Source organism: Medicago truncatula, chromosome 4 (assembly GCF_003473485.1).
Source record: "Medicago truncatula cultivar Jemalong A17 chromosome 4, MtrunA17r5.0-ANR, whole genome shotgun sequence".
Taxonomy (NCBI): Eukaryota; Viridiplantae; Streptophyta; class Magnoliopsida; order Fabales; family Fabaceae; genus Medicago; species Medicago truncatula.
The window spans coordinates 30,892,065-30,909,190 of record NC_053045.1 but is presented as its reverse complement, the minus strand read 5'-3'; the positions used below and the strand labels follow the sequence as shown (position 1 = coordinate 30,909,190).

Here is a 17,126-nt window from a genome sequence, read left to right as displayed (position 1 = left end):
AAAATGTGAGTGTGTGTGTTTGTATATATGTATATATAAATTTTACATTTATTTGATTTTTCATCCTTCATTTATTTTTGATTAACTGACAATAAAATTACTAGATTAATATAATTGTTAATCACACAATATTCAAATAAAAATGCATGTAGGGAATATATATAATTTTTTTTTTGAATATGAACCTTCAAATAGATTTGAAATTCATCAATTTGTCCAATTCTTACGATATTATAGTCAACACAAGTATATAATGATTTTGAGCACTGTAAAGAAGAAAGAAAAGGATACTGTAAGGAACAATACAACACCTAGATGAACATAATAAAGAGATAGAATCATTTCAGAGTTCCACATTGAATCAGAAGTAAACAATTTCATCAGACAATATTAGCAATCTTGGAAAACACAAAATTCATTGCATCCATTTCTTTTGAGACAATCCTCTCCATCTCCCTAGCATAACTAAGTGTTTGGTTGATGAGTTGCAGAGAGGGTGTTTCTTTGCAAGATAGTCATATGCCTTCTCAATGCATCCTGTTATCTCATCTCTGATGGTCTTTTAAAATTAAACATTACTACAATACTAATGATTTTTGTTGAACTTTATAATTTGATCTCGAACCGAGTTTCGAACATGATTCATCTCAGATGAGGAAGCTATATTTAAATTTTGAGATAAATCCAAATTAACTAGTCTACGATAATCATCATGATCAAGGGTTATGTCTTCATCCTCATACCGATTGAAATCGACGTCCATATCAGCATTCCTTCTAATAAAGTTATGTATAGCCATTGTTGCAACAACAACTTCAACTTGTGTCTTAATTGTGAATTTAGGCATGCGTCGTAGAATTGCAAATCTATTCTTCCATACACCAAAAGTTCTTTCTATTGTGCACCTTAAACTTGAGTGATAATAATTGAATACCTCGTTGTTATTTTCAAACCCATGAGAACGCCGAAAATCAGGGAGGTGATAACGTTCACATCTGTATGGACCAAGATATCCCATCGGTGTTGGATAACCGGCATCCACCAAATAATACATACCTAAAAACAAATTAAATTATAAATTGTAAAGAATAATACTAATAAATAAGTTGTAAAAGATAATATTAGTACCTGGAGGAGGATGTGGAAAATTTAGATTTGCATTTGTGAGAGCATGGTCAAAAACACGAGCATCATGGGCAGTACCTTCCCATCCGGCTAAAACAAAAGTAAAGCACATGTTCCAATCACATACAGCCATTACATTTTGTGTCGGATATCCCTTTCGTCCAATAAATCTAGTTTGGTCATTGGCACTAACCACACAGGGAATATGCGTACCATCGATTGCTCCTATGGCATTCTTAAAATATGGTCAATACCGTGGATCACTTTGAATTTTTGCATGACTATCACGGAACAAAGGATCTTGAGGCTTTATATATTCGATGGACAAACTCAAGCAAGCAACTAACACATCATGAAAACGTCTACTCACAGTTTCTCCTAAGTGTTGGAACCTTTCTTGAATCATTCTATTACCCACTCCATGTCCAACAACAAGTAAGAACATTGCAACCATCTCTTCTACCCCTATGTGATTAGTGGGCTTTAAACCATGATCAACTAATTTAGTGCAAAGTTTATGAAAAATATGTTTTTCCATTCGAAACATCTCATAACAACGAGTGGGATTTCCTTGCAATACTTCTTTCACCCATGCATGCCCTGTTAGCTCACTAGTTCTACATGGCTCTTTACATAAATGTTTCACAGCATACTCACCCATTAGTGCAGCCACTAAAGAAGCTTGTTCAAAAAAATCATCGTCTTCATTTGATTCTTCATTACAATAGTCCATTTTGCAATGAGATTTGGCTACTGTCAAAGGTAAACAATTAGTAAGAAAAACAAAAAAAAAAAGTTAATTTATTATATCAGGAGCTATCTTGAATGTCACACAATCTAAAACATGATATTAAACATAAGAAATCATAAGAAACATAACAATGATCAGAACAATCAGAAATCATGCCATTTGAATTATAGACAAATATAGCGCATGAGCTTTGTAGAAGAAATTAATTATCCTGTCAGCCATATATTGTATTTTTACTCGGATTACGTATATATACTTGTCTGCATTGTTTTTGCATCTTATTTGACATATGTGTCTTTATTGTGTACATTCAGAAGGTACTAGCAATGTAAATAAGTTTACCAGCAAAGTAAATCTTATGTATTTCATTTTGCAGAAAACTACCTAATGCAACCCATATGTTAGTTTTCTTTATTGTGTATATCTGTGCATTTTGCAGCAAACTACCTAAACAAATATAGTGCAGAAATCATGTGCAGAATATAGTGCAGAAATCATAACAACATTGCAAATAACTATGATAAGGACAATATTTTGACACAATCTAAAAAGGTGCTAAAAACTGAACAAGAAAACCCGCAAATCAGAACCAAAATAGCAGTTAACCCTGAAGCAAAAAAACAACATAAGTGAACCATAAATACGAGCATAATTATCACACAACATAAGTCTTCATTAAGGGATAGAAACATTACATAAGTTACTAGTACTTCATAAGAGTACTTCATAGTTACTACCACTTCTTAGATTACTTCCTAATTGAAAGGAAAAACATAACAGTACTTCAAAGTTACCGGTACTTCCTAGATTACTTCTTAATTTAAAGACAACAGAGCATTACAACATTAAAGACTAAACAAAATAGTACTTCATAGTTACTAGTACTTCGTAGATTACTTCTTAATTCATAGTACTTCCTAGGTTAATTCCCATTACATCCTAGTCACACAGGTTCCAAATTACATAGTCATGAATGGCAATGGGTTATCAATTGTATGCTTAAGCCAATTCAACCTTTTCTCCTCTGAACCTCGTAGGGAAATAAAAATCTCCCTTGCAGGCTTAAACATCAGCAAGTTGCAACACTGCGCATGCAAATAAAGATCATTTGAGATTTCATCCATGGTGTGAAGCTCAGCCATCACTTCGCCAATAGATGCATTACCCGCAGCATCATTGCGAGAACGACATGTCTCTGCTATTAAACTAACTGCTTCAGCTATCTTTGATGATGCACTTGATTTTTTCTTACTTGGCTTGTCTGCTCTAACAACTCTTTTCCTCTTCTCACCACTCTTTTGACCATCAATTTTTTTGTGAAGAATTCAGCCCAATATTTGCAAATTCAGTTGTTGCTCCAACACTTGCATCCTCGCTATCGCCAAATCCTTCTACAACCACTACATCATTATCATCATCTTCAAACACACATGGCAATACCCCACATGATGGTGCCCAAGTGTACTCTCCATTAGCCACTACATCCTTAAAAAGTGTGGTTAACTCATTGGCAAATGGAAGCCCCTTGTTCCTAAATTTTTCATAAAGAGGGTTTTCCTGCATTTTCATATCTCATCATATAAGAAACACGGGTATACATATCTAAGGCTTATGAAATAACAATTTTCTCTATTACATACCAGCTGTTTGGTCTCCCACCACTCATCAGGTGCTACAACAGTGTTGTTCACCGGATCCCACCCTAATCCAGTTTCTCTCCCAAATAAGTTATACCATGCTCTCCAATCCTTTCTCAGACTGTCATACCTATTCTTTAATTGAGCCTTCTCATACTTCAGTCCGGTTAAATTATGAAATTGGGCCTTAATATTGTTCCACCCTTTTTTTGTAAAGCTCGTACCAACACGTTCTCTGTTGGAAACTTGCTCCAAACATGCTTTCACAAAGTTTTCAGTTGACTTATAATCCCAATTAGCTTTTGTTTTCTGCCCCCCATCATTAGGTGAGGAGGAACGCACAACATTTTTCTTGGTATTCACCATTCTATGTAAACAAGGTTAAATATTAATCTATTTGAATCAAACCTATATTCGAATAACCACTTATCTAATGAGGTGAAATTGGTAAACAAAAATCACTATCAGTTCAAGTAAAACAATGAAGCAAACAAAGAGAGACTTTATTATCATTATCATTTGAAGAGCTTATTGAGACTGTTTATATTATCATACAGAAAAACAGAACCAAAATAGTAGCAAAACTGAACCAAAACATCAGTAAAATAAAGACATATTCTCTACTAAAAAAACACAAACATCTAAAACCTTGTCAAAAGTAAATATTAAATAACAGACATGAATAAGTGGCATTTGTGCTTGAGAGCTTTCTCTTCTTGCAACTATTTCAAGATCCATGGTCCTAAACTATTCAAGGTCTTCATCATCAAGGTTGACAGATTCTTTAGATATTATCCTTCGAAACTTGTAACTTCAGATATAATACATGTGTTTAAGAGAAAATTTGGTAAAAAGAAATTATAAAACCACATATGAACACCATAGATAGCTCTTCCTTTATTTTCTAGAGTTGACAAAAGATAGAGAAAAAAAAAAAAATGAAAAGCCACCTATGAACATTCCTTCTGTCAACAAAGTTGAAACTATAGTGATAAATGGTATAGAACATAACTCAATCTAAAGTACTCATACAATGGAAATAATATTCATTAGTATCATTTGATGAAAAGCATAGAAGCTATTTTCAAACTCCATCAATATCATTAATATTTCAGGCAAAAAATAAAATAAACAATCATAACTAAGGTCAAGGAAAACAAAAGAAATAAATTGTTTTTATTTAGGCATTTTATCAAACACATCAAATGCAATGTTATCAAAATTGAATTAATAGACAGAAGATGAGTGTTTGAGCTTACCCTTGAGTACCAAACACTGCAACTATTTGGCTATTTGCTTGTTTAAGAATGAAAGAGTGACAAATGAGCCAACCTATATATAGAAGTTTGTATGAAGAGAGTAACTACATAGTTAATGAAACTATGAGGTTGATGACCAATTTCTACAAGTTGTGAAGAATTAATGAAAATGTGGAGGCCGCCCTTGATACAAAGTGGATCATATTTCCATTAAGGAATTCCATTAAGTGGAGGCCTCCCCAACATAAATCACTTTATGTTCAACTCACTTTTAACCAAAATCAATTCTACTTAAATCAATTCTACCAAAATCAATTCTTTCCACCGCACAACCAAACACACGCTTAGTCTTGAGCCTCCGATGAGCAGACATGATCTTGCAAACAAAAAGGTTCCTTTCTTGCTCTACACAAACATTAGGAACAAAACAATGAAGATTTGCAAAGAACTTGACAAATAATGATGTCCTATGATGTGCGTAAGAATCTTTGAGCATGTTACTCGGGGTTAGGTTGAATTCCAAATTTGATTCCATGGAAATATCTTCAATATAAGCTACAAGTGTAGTCTCAAGACACCTAACAACCACACAAACTGATCCACAAGCTTCATCCATGAATATGTCAACCTTGGGGTGTGCAAGCAACATATGTACAATATCTCTCCATTATGTTGAAATAAGTTTTGTTAACAGATATAAATTGCATGCTACGAACGTTGAATGCAAAAGGTGCTCATGACTAAAAGGCAGCATGGCCTTCCTGTATGTAACCAGCAAGAACAGTTAGTGTGAAGAAAACCATTTCAATCATCTGCGTCGCCACTTTTATATCATCAAAAAAAATCTGCTCAAACTTAGAATCTCGAGACGATAAATCACACAAGGCATGCAATAGTCGAACAACATCACCATCACACGAGCATATAAGATCATCTTTATTTGGGTGAAAATCTAGTGACATGACAGATGTAGAATGTCCTGTAAAAGTGCGAAGAGAATACCCGGAATTGTCAACATCCCAAGCCCTAACAGTTTTGTCGAAAGAAGATTATGATAGACGCGGCATGCTTGCACTGAATCGGACATCAGTTATCAAAGATGAGTTCTCTACAGCCTCTGTCACTGTTTCTAAATCACAACTTGAAGAACACATCAAACCTTGGTCCATTGAATGTAGAACGCTAGAAAGGCCTTGAAAAAGTTGAGCATGCATGTCTGACTGATCAGTATCATCGAAATTGGTTTCAATCACATGATAAGGGAATGGAGTCACAACAAATGAAACCCCCATTATTACACCTTCATCAAGAGATGCCAAGTTTATTCTCTTAGTAACAGTTATGTTGATTGGTGAATAAATTGGCAGGAGCTTCAACAAATTATGGAATGAAGGAAGAAACAGAATAGTTTTCCCCCCAACACAAACATAATTTTCATAAACATCGCATGTTTCCATATTGGAGCCAGTGACTGGACAGGAAAACGGGTTGAGTTTTTTTCCAGCATCATCTAAAGGAATGCCATGGCAGCTAAATGTCTGACATTGACTGAAGCTGTTGGTTATTAGATTGACGGGTGGAAGCAGGTTGCAGAATATATGGTTCACAAAATCTACTCTCTTAGGCTTAATATTTGTGAAAGCAATGAGATATCCAGGTTCTGGTTCGTATTTGCTATTATATTCTTTTGTACTCTTGAATGATATTTGATAGAACAAGGATTTTGGAAGTTTGAATTGCTTGTTGTCTCTTTCAACTTTCGTAACTTCACAAAAAGGAGCAGGAGACACTCCTAATGAGTTTGAATATAAGTCAGAGTGTGTTTCCTCAAGCAGTGGAGGCATAAAGTAGTTCTTGTAATCTGTTGAAGAATTAAAAGTCTCTGGAATTTTCTTCACCTGGAAATCAACAGCAGTTTGAATTAAAGGCTTGGCAATCTCCCCCACGATATAGGATTTTCCCATCGTCGTCGAGAACCATGGATCTGGATGTTTTGGTGGAGGCGTCGGAACACACAATTTTGCAATATCACTGCTAGAAATCACCGATGCCTTTGACTTTGTAGGTAGACTCTGTGACTGAAAATCAACAGTTACAGCTTCCGCAACAGATGCTGCAATTGTGATAGCTTGCTTTATAGCTTCAGTAACTAGCCATGGTGGCGCAAGCGGCAGCGGCAGAGCGGGAACTAAGTCCGGTGGATCTTTTACTAACAGAGTTGTTCCAAAAAGTATGAGAGTTCGACAAGGTGATTCTTCTGCTGCTACTTCTTTGGTTGCGACACATTCTTTAGGGAAAAACTCTAGTTTCATTAAAGGTTGTCCATCATGAATTGAACCGGCATTCGGTTCATCTATTTGTTGAGACATTCTTTGTTGAAGTTGTATAGGAGAACCTGATGGTTTCTGCATCAGACCCTTAAAAGCTTCTGCTTCAATTAACATATTAGCAGAATTGGGAATTATACCATCCCAATCACAGTCTGAACTTTCACCCTTTTGATCGATCTGACTTGTTCCTTGAAGATGCAACTCAGCCTCAACTGAATCTGTTATATAACTTTTCCGAGCATATGCATCATCCGATACAGCTTCACCAGACAATTCCAAAAGTGTGTTATCCTCATCACCACAAAGTGTAGGATCATAACCAGGACTACCACAATTATCTGATGCCAAGCAATGATGATTAGGTATCAAGTTTTCTTGATATGTTAGTTTCAAATGCTCTTGTTCCTCTTGTTTGTCGTCCACTTCAGCCAGAACACAGTCACTAGCCTCATGATGCAAATCTACACCAACATGCTTCCCATTATTTTGCAAGGAGCAACCAATTACATGGTTCTCGGTTTGATGAGCATATGATTCATTTTGTTCTGTCTCCATCGATAACAAGTATGTTGAATTATGAAAATCGGCTTCATTAATGACATGATCCGCCTCTTCAATATATCCGCCCTGCATCGGCAGTTGATACATCCGTGGCGACGAGAGTTGCTTCCTCACCAATTTTTCAATTGAAACAAGCGGCGAGAGAGACAATCTACCGCGAGAGTTAAATCTTTCAATCATCAACTGTTTCATCCTTCTCCAAGTTCGAATAGGGTTCTTTTTGTTGTCTCTGTCTATGAACAACAAGTCTATCCCACCAAACAGATGCGGTACTTTTTAGTCTGTTCGCAACCATCTTAACCTGCTTGCTTTCTGGGACATCCATGACGTCGAAAAATCTGTCAACATCAATCTCCCAATCCAAAAATTCTTCTACACCCATCGTTCCGTAAAACAATGGAATATCAGCCTTTACGCGATAATCATGGTGATTCCCGCATCCATCGCCATCAATAGTCTGATTGTTATTACGAACCCTAATAACCGGAATTGATTCTCCTCTCCTGTTCAGATTGTTTTTGTTGTTGTTGGCGATGTTATTCAGGTTAGTTGTTAATTTCGCCATTTGTGCAGCCAAAGCATTAATGGCCGGGGTAAGAGCCATGACAACCTCTGCTTTCGTCACCAGTTGATCTCCCATGGCTGATCACTTTAGGAAAAGAACAGGAGAAACCTGCTCTAATAAATTGACACATTGCAAGCGACAAACCTATCGAAATAAGGGTTTCCGGAATCCACCAGAATTGAGAGAAAAGTCTTGAATATTATTAATGAATAAAAGTGTGCCTCTTAGGCTACATAAGTTCTGCTTATATAGTGAAAGAAATAAATAACAAACCAGTGGGCTGAAATAAAATAAAACGAAATAATAATACAAAGTTCTAGAAAATTACTAAGATTTGGCTAAATAATAAATACTACTAAATTATTAATAAAACCCTCCTGCAATCAGTTTGGCATTGAATAATTTGGTGAAGTCGTTCCCAACAAATCTTGGTCTTTTCAACTCACCCTTGTGCACATTTATACTACATCTATAATACTTTGGATCCAACTCACCTTGTTCACGTAGCAACCATTTAAAATATCCCGAATGTAGTTTGGGCAAGGGATAGAATCATGTCCCCCTCAGCCGCAGAATTTGAGATTTGATAGAGAAGTTCAATTTAGAAGATAAAACGTGCAAGGAAATTAATTCAACAGAAGAGCAGCAATAAAAAAAAAAATTAGCAGCCTCATAAATTGTTACTGACAAAAGAAAAAAAAACTTCACAAATTGTTTCACATGCATGTATATTTTATCACTTAACTGTTTATATTACAATCAGCAGCTATCCTCATACTTTAGTTTCTAGAGGTTAAACATTTAACTCTAGAGTAACTAAATCCCTGCTTTTGATACACAATCACTATGTGCAGAATATAGACATGAACAAGTATGAAACATAACCGACATGAACATGGGGCCCATTGGAGTTTTTATGTTCACAACCATAAATTGAATCTAGAGCATTGTCTTGAAGTTTCAAATTAAATGTCATGTTTTCCCGTAAAAAAGATGCCTATCTACTCACAGATTCTATTACACAAAACTCCAAGCTTCTTCTGAGGTGAACGTGCAAAGAAGCTAGATGCAGTTGCTGGAACGAAATCAGTCGAATAATGATCAACATTTTGATTGGTATTGTTGTGGAACATCGCTAGAATTATCCATAGATACAAGTTCCTCGCTTTCTTTGATTTCTTCTTCTTTGGTATCAGACCTGAGGGAAAAAAATGGACAGAAAGTGAAACCAGTACTTAATACTTAGACAAGGAAATGTAAAAATATAAAATGAATGATAAATACAAGCATGGAGTGATGGAGCAACATACACTATTTGTTTAACAAATTGTCCCCTAACACGTGGCCGCTGATCTGCCAATTTTTTCCTGCTGTGATATCTAACCTGAAAAATAAAAGATTGATCTTAAATATTGAACAGGTCGAATTTATGTTGACATATATAGCATCCTGTGCTTGTTAACTATGAAGACCAAGTCATTGACTTGAGCATTAAATTGATACAATATAAAGCCAAACTAAGTTGATAAAACTGCTGAAATATAACATACCCAGAGATGAGTATAGAATATAGATTACAAGGCACAGAGTGATAAAAAGCCAATGGCAAAATATAATTTTCATAGGATGACTTAATATAATCAGATTTTATTATCAGAATCTTCCATCTAGGTGGGATCTGAACAAGCCATCGTCAATTCAGTTATAGAAATTATAGAAACACAATGAGCAGAGAATAACTAAACTAAATACACGTGATATTATGATCTTCCGCAAACACATTATGAACAAAGTAATTAAAAATAGATTACCTTTTTGTCAAAGCATCTTTCTTTTCTCTTTTGACGAAATTTTGTCAAGGCAGCCTCCCTCAATGCAATTCGTTCTGCATATGACACAATTCCAATGTTTATTCTATCAATTGCACCAACTCCAATGCTCCCAGCTGCCACATCATGATTTTCCACATTTATCATTCTAATTGTCAAAGTGTTGCTTCCACCCTTTCCATTACTCCCATGATCACTCTCAACTGCACTTCCATCCAAACCATAGTTGGTACCATTACTTTCTGCTGGCCCTCCAAGCGCATTTGATAACGTACATTGTTGAGCATCTTTGGTCGTGCTTTTCAGCAAGAGATCATGAACTGATTGGAGATCTACTGCAGCCTTATCGGCGATGCGATTACAATGTTGAAGTTGATGGTGAGTGTGCTCAACTTGGAACCCTTGTTCAGAACCTCGCACCTGTTCTTTAACAATTCCGGCATATTCATCCTGGGAAGAAGTCTTCTTCTGAGGTGCAGAAATACTATTATTTTGCACAGTTTGGAATTCAGAAGAAATAAAAGAGTCAATCCCTCCAGCAGACTTGGGTTTCTTGTCAAAATTTTCAGGTTTCGTGCTAAGATATGTATTAGTGGAATTCAGGTCATTAATGTTGTTGCTTCCATTAGACTGCTGATTTGGAGGAGTGGCATTTGAATGAGATGTGAAGTTGTGTATTGTGTCTGTAATTGGAGCAACTGAGCTATTGTCTAGTGGGGAACAGCTTCCTACATTTCCAGTTTGAGCCTGATAAAAAATACAGATAACATAAGGTTTGCCCAAACATCGAGATTTGGTTCTACGCACTATTTTCCAGCAATTGCTACTGGCATTTGTTTATCACTGTAACTATCTAAAACCACGCCTCGCAAGTGCATCTCAGATGGTAAAAGGTTGCAGACATTTGATATGCTGGGGCGCGGGTTCAAAACCCACAATACCCCTCTTCTCCGCACTTAGTGTGCGTAAATTTCGCCGCTAGGCTCTTTAAAACCAAAAATAAATAAATTTAAAACCACTGAAAAATAACTAAGACATAAAGCAAATTGTCATTTCTTCATGTTAGTTATAAAATGACTGGGATTTGAGATTGAAATAAGCAAATAAATCACAAAATCTAAATTTTTCTAAATATATAAATCTCCTGCTATCGAGGAGTAAGGACCACATAACATTACCTGGTAAGCAGAAGCTGTATTATATCTGCAGAACGAAGAAAAGAAAATACACATTTAATTATTTAAATGTTAATTACCAATGTAATGCTTATGCAACAATATATGCTTCCAATAGAAGGTGGTAATGCTTTCAAATTTGCTCTTACTTGGAGAATGCTGATAGATTTGAATGTCTCAAAACATTACATTCATCACCTGTGACATGTTCATCATCTTTTACTTCTCCCATCCTTTCCAATGTTAGTTCAAGTGATGGATGCTGTTTGAAGCAACAACTTGCTTTTGTTTTTGCAAAACCAGAAAAACCATTTGAAGTGTTCAAATCTCTGCTTTCAGCATGTGGACTGCTGCTATCAGCAACACCAAAATTTGTACCCTGATTTTCCTGCATCCTATTTTTATCACTGTCCTCTTCCAGTTGTACTTTTTCACAGACATTACTCTGTCCTTTATTGAGCTGCATACCATCTATATCAGACATCTTATTAACCCCTTTACGCATTGGATTGTTAGATAATTCCTGAAGTGCATGTTTTTGTTGTGTGTTCAAAGATATTCCCATAGCCAAATCTTTACCCATTGCAATATCATCTGGAAAGTAACTAGGTGGTTAATTTGGGTGAAATATCAAAATCAAAACAGATGTCAAAAAAACAGAAAAGGATACTACCAAGGCATACCAGGATGATCAATTGGTTCATGGAACTCTTTTTCTGTGGCATGTACACACATACTACGAATGTTTTCAGGCTTTGTATGCACCACTTGGGCACACGTGCTATCAGGAGCATCATGAGATTGATTATGAGTTGAAACTGGACGAGAGCTGCTGCTAACTTGAGCTAGATTTGTAGTCCATGAACTCTACACAAAATAGGAGCTTTAGGTATTAGATGAATGAATAATTAGGGGAAATCACAGTCTAGGAAATGCTAATTTCAAATTGTTCAATCTAAATTGACATGCTAATTTCAACAATATGCAATTCAAAATTTGTGTGGTATGAGTGATGAAATAACTAATAGCATTCTGAAATAATCCTATATTTCTGATGGTTACACCTTAAAAAAAAAAAAAACTAATAGCATTCATCATTCTATCCTCAGTTCCTGACAATAATTACATAAATAACTGTATTCAGGACAGTAGAATGTTAAAATGCTAAGGATGACAAGATAATTCAGTGACACTTGATCATGCTATAGCTAATTCATACAGCAAATAAATGGCACACGCAAACCTTCGCTATGTTAACCCTCTGTAGGTGGACCCAACAAAGAAGGACACCCATTATTCTTCTCTTCTATATTGGTCGCTCAAGTTCACTTCCACAAATAACCACTCATTCGATTAAACTTCCTATCGGTGTCAACTATCCCAGTCCTGAGTTTTATTTTTTAAAAACGTCTGTACCACCCCATTTTCCGGCAGCTTAAAACTACTATACCAAATCTCTCCAGTTCAGTATTCTGTCCTATTTTAAAGTTCCATAATATAAAACTGCAATTCTTTTTAAACTCGACACTTGCTGAAGTCTCAATTCTGAAAACCATAAAATCATCACTTTTAATGGACAAATAGATCAATGACTCTGATGCACGTTGATAACTGTAGTCTTCCGCGCTGACTGGCTTCTCGTGTCCAAACTCAAAACTAACAGTGATGACATTTGGATTTTGAAATTTGAAATTAATATGCATGAAAAATCAATGACATTGACACATGATATTGCTAGAAAAGTGGCTTTAGATGGGATACAATACCTAACTCGTTCAATTAATTAATAAAAACTACATATGTGAGATCTATGCAATACCTGAGTTCCACTTCCTTTGTCACTTCCATCTTGAACACTCAAGCCTCTGCTTCCATAATCATTCTCATCACTGCTACCAGTATTGTTGTCAAATGCACAAATGCTTCTTGACTTTGCAAATTTCCGGGTGTTTGTTCCACTTTCACTCCCACTATCACTAGACTGAGAAAGTATATTAATTCATGTTAAGGAATGCCATTGATTGTTGATGAGTTAATTTGATATCTAAGTTTGTCAATGAAATGATTCATAAGATAAATATCATGCTACAAAAATTAGATTGGCTATATTATTTCACTAAGGAAGTAATGGAGTAATTATCTTTTGCTAATTCCCTAATTGATTCATAAGATTAATTTGATCTATAACTTCGAAATTTACTAGAAAGGAAGTAATGGAGTAATAATCTTTTGCTAATTCCCTAATTGATCCTTACATGAATAAAGGAATGATATTAATATTTGAAGACTGAACTGGATAATTGAATATTCAAGTTGTTCAAAGAAAAGACCCACAAAATAAAACATGATGCTGTTGGAACTATTGGTATATTTGGACACCCATTCATAAACTCAAAATCATGTACCCTTTGTTCCAAATGAGCTGGGAAACAACATTCAAATTTGTCTTATCACATGCCTGAGACAGAAATGTAAAGCAACTCACACTATGGCATCTTCTCCAAACATGTTGCCAGAGGTTTTTAAGTTCGTTCCTCCGAATAGGTTTGACTAAAAAATCAGCTGCGCCTTTTGACAAACACTTAAACACTATACCCATAGAATCATGACATGACATCACTGCATACATTTCAATATGTTCAGTACACCAAAACACCAAATGAGCAATAATTAATATGCACAGAAATATGGTGCAAAGTTTGGGTTTGGAATGGCACTTACTAATCACAGGAATATTCTTTAGAGTTTTGTGACTCATTATCTTGCACAAAAGACCTATTCCCGTTACAAAAGGCATAGCTATCTCTGTTAGAACAAGATCAATGTGATTTCCTGGATCTTCTAGGACTTTCCACGCTTGAAGACCATTGGAAACAGCATTGACTGTAAATACCAACGGTGACATATATCAACACTGGCATGCAATATAAATTTTTGTTTTGATGATTTTTGTATCTCAATCACGTTGGTAGCAGTTATACATATAATATAACCAGATACTTAAAGTTCAAAGGCATGATTAACAAAACAAAACAAAACAAAAAACAACATCAATACCTTCATAGCCACAATTCCTTAACAAAGCACACACAACGTTGCGTGTTGAATCATCATCGTCCACCAGCAGAACTTTTATTGATGTAACAGGGAGAAATTTTTCCCAGTATGTAACTGGATTACGAGGTGGTGGTTGTTGTGAAATCTGCAACCTCTCATTGATTCGAATCGATCCCTTCAACCCACTGTTTCCATCTTTGGTTACCTTACTAAATCTAGTGTCATTTCCAGTTGATGATTCAGACCCTGGCCCTTCATTAACTACTCTATTATTGAGACTCTTTCTGTCATTAAGCGCGTGATTTTGTTCTGCCAAACTTTTTTTCCCAACATTATTGTTCATTGTATCAGCCTAAATTATTATCAACCACACTCAAAAAACAACTAGGTGAGGAGTTATCAGGAATGCACAAACCCAATCCCCTTGTTGAGTGAATTGTGGATTCTCCGTATCATGAGCACTTCACCCATCAAGTTCTGCAAACACAACCCTATCTATCAGTCAACTAGATACTTTTTCCTTTGTCGTGATTCTAAAAGAGGAAAGACCGATACCTGGTGGTTACTCCACCCAAGAGATCGAAACAAACTTATGCACTCACACCCCCACACTTATCATGGGGAGCAAAACAAGTACTTGTTTACAGAAGTTATAGTAATTGTTAACAGATTGTCTAGTTGGATAAACAACTTAATTAATTGCTTATACCATATGCGCTTATCATATAAATGCTTCTGTATAAGCTATTTCTATAACAAACGGTAAAATAAAGTCAAATTGTTTTCATATAAGCTGTTCTCATAAGCTATATCTTGAAGAGCTTAAAGAAATAAGCTGAAAACAGCTTATGGACATATCATAAGCTATTTCTAGAACCTCTCAAATATTTTCAGACAATAAGCTCAAATAATTCAATCCAAACAGACATATGGAATAAAAACATATTTGTCTCTCCAAAAAGTTTAGATAAGTCCAGATCCATACCTCTGAATTCCAGCACCCGGATAGAAATGAAAAGCTCAATAAAAAATCATACTAAATTTAATGAAATGAAACGACAAGCTGTTGCGGCATCAGATAACCCTCAAATCTTCTGTCTTAGCACAACACATAAAGTAATACTTTCCATTTCATAAGAATATCATGATAAATGAATGTATTCTAAAACATCATCATCTTCATTTATCTATTATTTTCATTTCAGCAATTTTTATCCACCTTACATAACACCAGATGCACTAAAATGACAGGTGAAATGGAAGACTCTTCAATAGAGAATTATATATAAAACATCAATTTAGTCTTAAAGCATCACACTTTCTCCAATTTAGTGTACATTTGGTTCTGCAGTGACAAAAATAGATTTTAGATGAATTGATTTTACTTAAAAGTGAGTTGAAAGTAAAATGGTTTATGTTTGGACACATTTATGTAAAAGCGAGTTGAACAATAAATTTCAATGTAAAAATCACGTTTAGACTCAAAAGCTACAGATCATAGCTTCAAGTTATAATTAATTCTGGAGGCAAAATCAATTTTACTCAAAAACAAACCAACATGTCAAAATCAATTCTGGTCACGGCAAACCAGGAATCAATAGTCAATAAAGTGGATAAAATCCATCATTTCAGTGTCTCTGCTATGAAGATATGTGATGTGAGAGACTAAATTAACAAATTTGCTCATATAAGAGATTAAATTGATGGATTTCATATATTTGATATGAACTTATGAGATTAAATTGGAGAGTGATAGTTTAAGACTAAATTAATGGGAATGAAACCAAAATAAGACACAAAAACAAATAATAATATCTAAAAACAAATATAGCAATGAAGATTCTATTTATCTGAACTCGAAAAAATAAAAAATAAAAAATCATCATACTCAGAGGATGATGAAACAGATCTTCAGAGCTTCAACTTCATTCACAAGCTCCATGCAATAACTTAGAAAAAATAATCCAAAAAAAAAAAAAAAAAACAAGAAAAAATAGTCAAAGCTCTAAATCCAAAATAATTAGAAGAAAACAAAACAGTATTAAGTCTTAATGAAATAAATAAAATTAGTAATAATTGATTGATTCAGTAAGCAAGATTCTAACATTTCTTATATTCTTCTTTCTTTTTTTTCTTCTTAATCCGAATAAGAGAGAGAAAAAAAAAAAAAGGAAAAAAGCTTGACTGGTAGAGAATTATAGCTAAGAGAGAGATAGTGGGAGAAGATATTATTTGGAAGAAGGTGACGTGGACAAAATGGAGGTGTGAATGGTTTTGAATTCCATGTTGGATCTGACGTGGCGAAGCGAGAGGGTTTGAACGTGATGAGTCGGATATATAGAGAATATCAAAATCTTCAAGGTTGGATGTAGAATGAAGCAACTCGAATCTGATACGATCTGGATCCCACCCACCCATCATACTCAACTCTATCATAGGCTATTTAAACCTTAGTTGATTTTACCCCACACAAATCACGGTCAAAATTTGAAAGAAGTGATTAGTGATTTTGTTTGGTGTGAGAATATCAGGTAAAGATTGAACAATTAATTTAATTTATAAAATGGGTTTTTCTAACCTGTGCAAGATTGCACAGGATAAGAAGTAATTAATGCATCATATTTTATGGGTTTTCCAAACCTTATTAACGAGTCTTTTCCTTGAAAATTGTTTTTTTTCCTTCTTCTCTTCTCTAATACATTTTCTTCTTCTTCCCTTAAAAGACACATTCTACAAAGACATTAAAACATTTTATTCTCTTCTCACGTCACTCTTCAAGTTTGAAATATTACAGTTTTTTTTTAAGAGATTACAGATTGCTTTTATAAGCTTGAAAT

At 34.9% G+C, this 17,126-nt stretch overlaps 4 protein-coding genes across 6 annotated transcripts; all 4 read right to left on the bottom strand.

The window, feature by feature from the left end:
* Positions 1-304: 304 nt before the first annotated feature.
* LOC112421041 (uncharacterized) lies at positions 305-1,807 on the bottom strand. Its single transcript, XM_024781003.2, has 2 exons — positions 1,129-1,807; positions 305-1,056 (listed from the first exon to the last, which is right to left on the bottom strand). Exons 1-2 carry the CDS (start codon positions 1,256-1,258, stop codon positions 587-589), a joined length of 600 nt encoding a protein of 199 aa, XP_024636771.1. The 5' UTR covers positions 1,259-1,807; the 3' UTR covers positions 305-586.
* LOC112420861 (uncharacterized) lies at positions 1,373-1,858 on the bottom strand. Its single transcript, XM_024780610.1, has one exon. It carries the CDS (start codon positions 1,856-1,858, stop codon positions 1,373-1,375), a length of 486 nt encoding a protein of 161 aa, XP_024636378.1.
* Positions 1,859-2,764: 906 nt separating this feature from the next.
* LOC112416083 (L10-interacting MYB domain-containing protein) lies at positions 2,765-3,965 on the bottom strand. Its single transcript, XM_039833413.1, has 2 exons — positions 3,517-3,965; positions 2,765-3,433 (listed from the first exon to the last, which is right to left on the bottom strand). The coding sequence occupies exons 1-2, from the start codon at positions 3,877-3,879 to the stop codon at positions 3,182-3,184; spliced, it is 615 nt and encodes a 204-aa protein (XP_039689347.1). The 5' UTR covers positions 3,880-3,965; the 3' UTR covers positions 2,765-3,181.
* A 4,966-nt stretch (positions 3,966-8,931) lies between these two features.
* On the bottom strand, positions 8,932-16,412 carry LOC11412120 (two-component response regulator-like APRR3). 3 transcript variants are annotated; one of them, XM_024782228.2, is made up of 12 exons: positions 16,395-16,412; positions 16,178-16,238; positions 14,290-14,766; positions 13,954-14,115; positions 13,718-13,851; positions 13,052-13,213; positions 11,916-12,099; positions 11,382-11,826; positions 11,236-11,260; positions 10,040-10,804; positions 9,539-9,612; positions 8,932-9,426 (listed from the first exon to the last, which is right to left on the bottom strand). In XM_024782228.2, the coding sequence occupies exons 3-12, from the start codon at positions 14,630-14,632 to the stop codon at positions 9,330-9,332; spliced, it is 2,391 nt and encodes a 796-aa protein (XP_024637996.1). In that variant the 5' UTR covers positions 14,633-14,766; positions 16,178-16,238; positions 16,395-16,412; the 3' UTR covers positions 8,932-9,329. The 3 variants fall into 3 exon arrangements, with proteins under 3 accessions (XP_024637996.1, XP_024637994.1, XP_024637995.1); XM_024782226.2 differs by lacking the exons at positions 16,178-16,238; positions 16,395-16,412 and adding an exon at positions 14,845-16,147; XM_024782227.2 differs by lacking the exons at positions 16,178-16,238; positions 16,395-16,412 and adding an exon at positions 15,275-16,147.
* Positions 16,413-17,126: the final 714 nt, after the last annotated feature.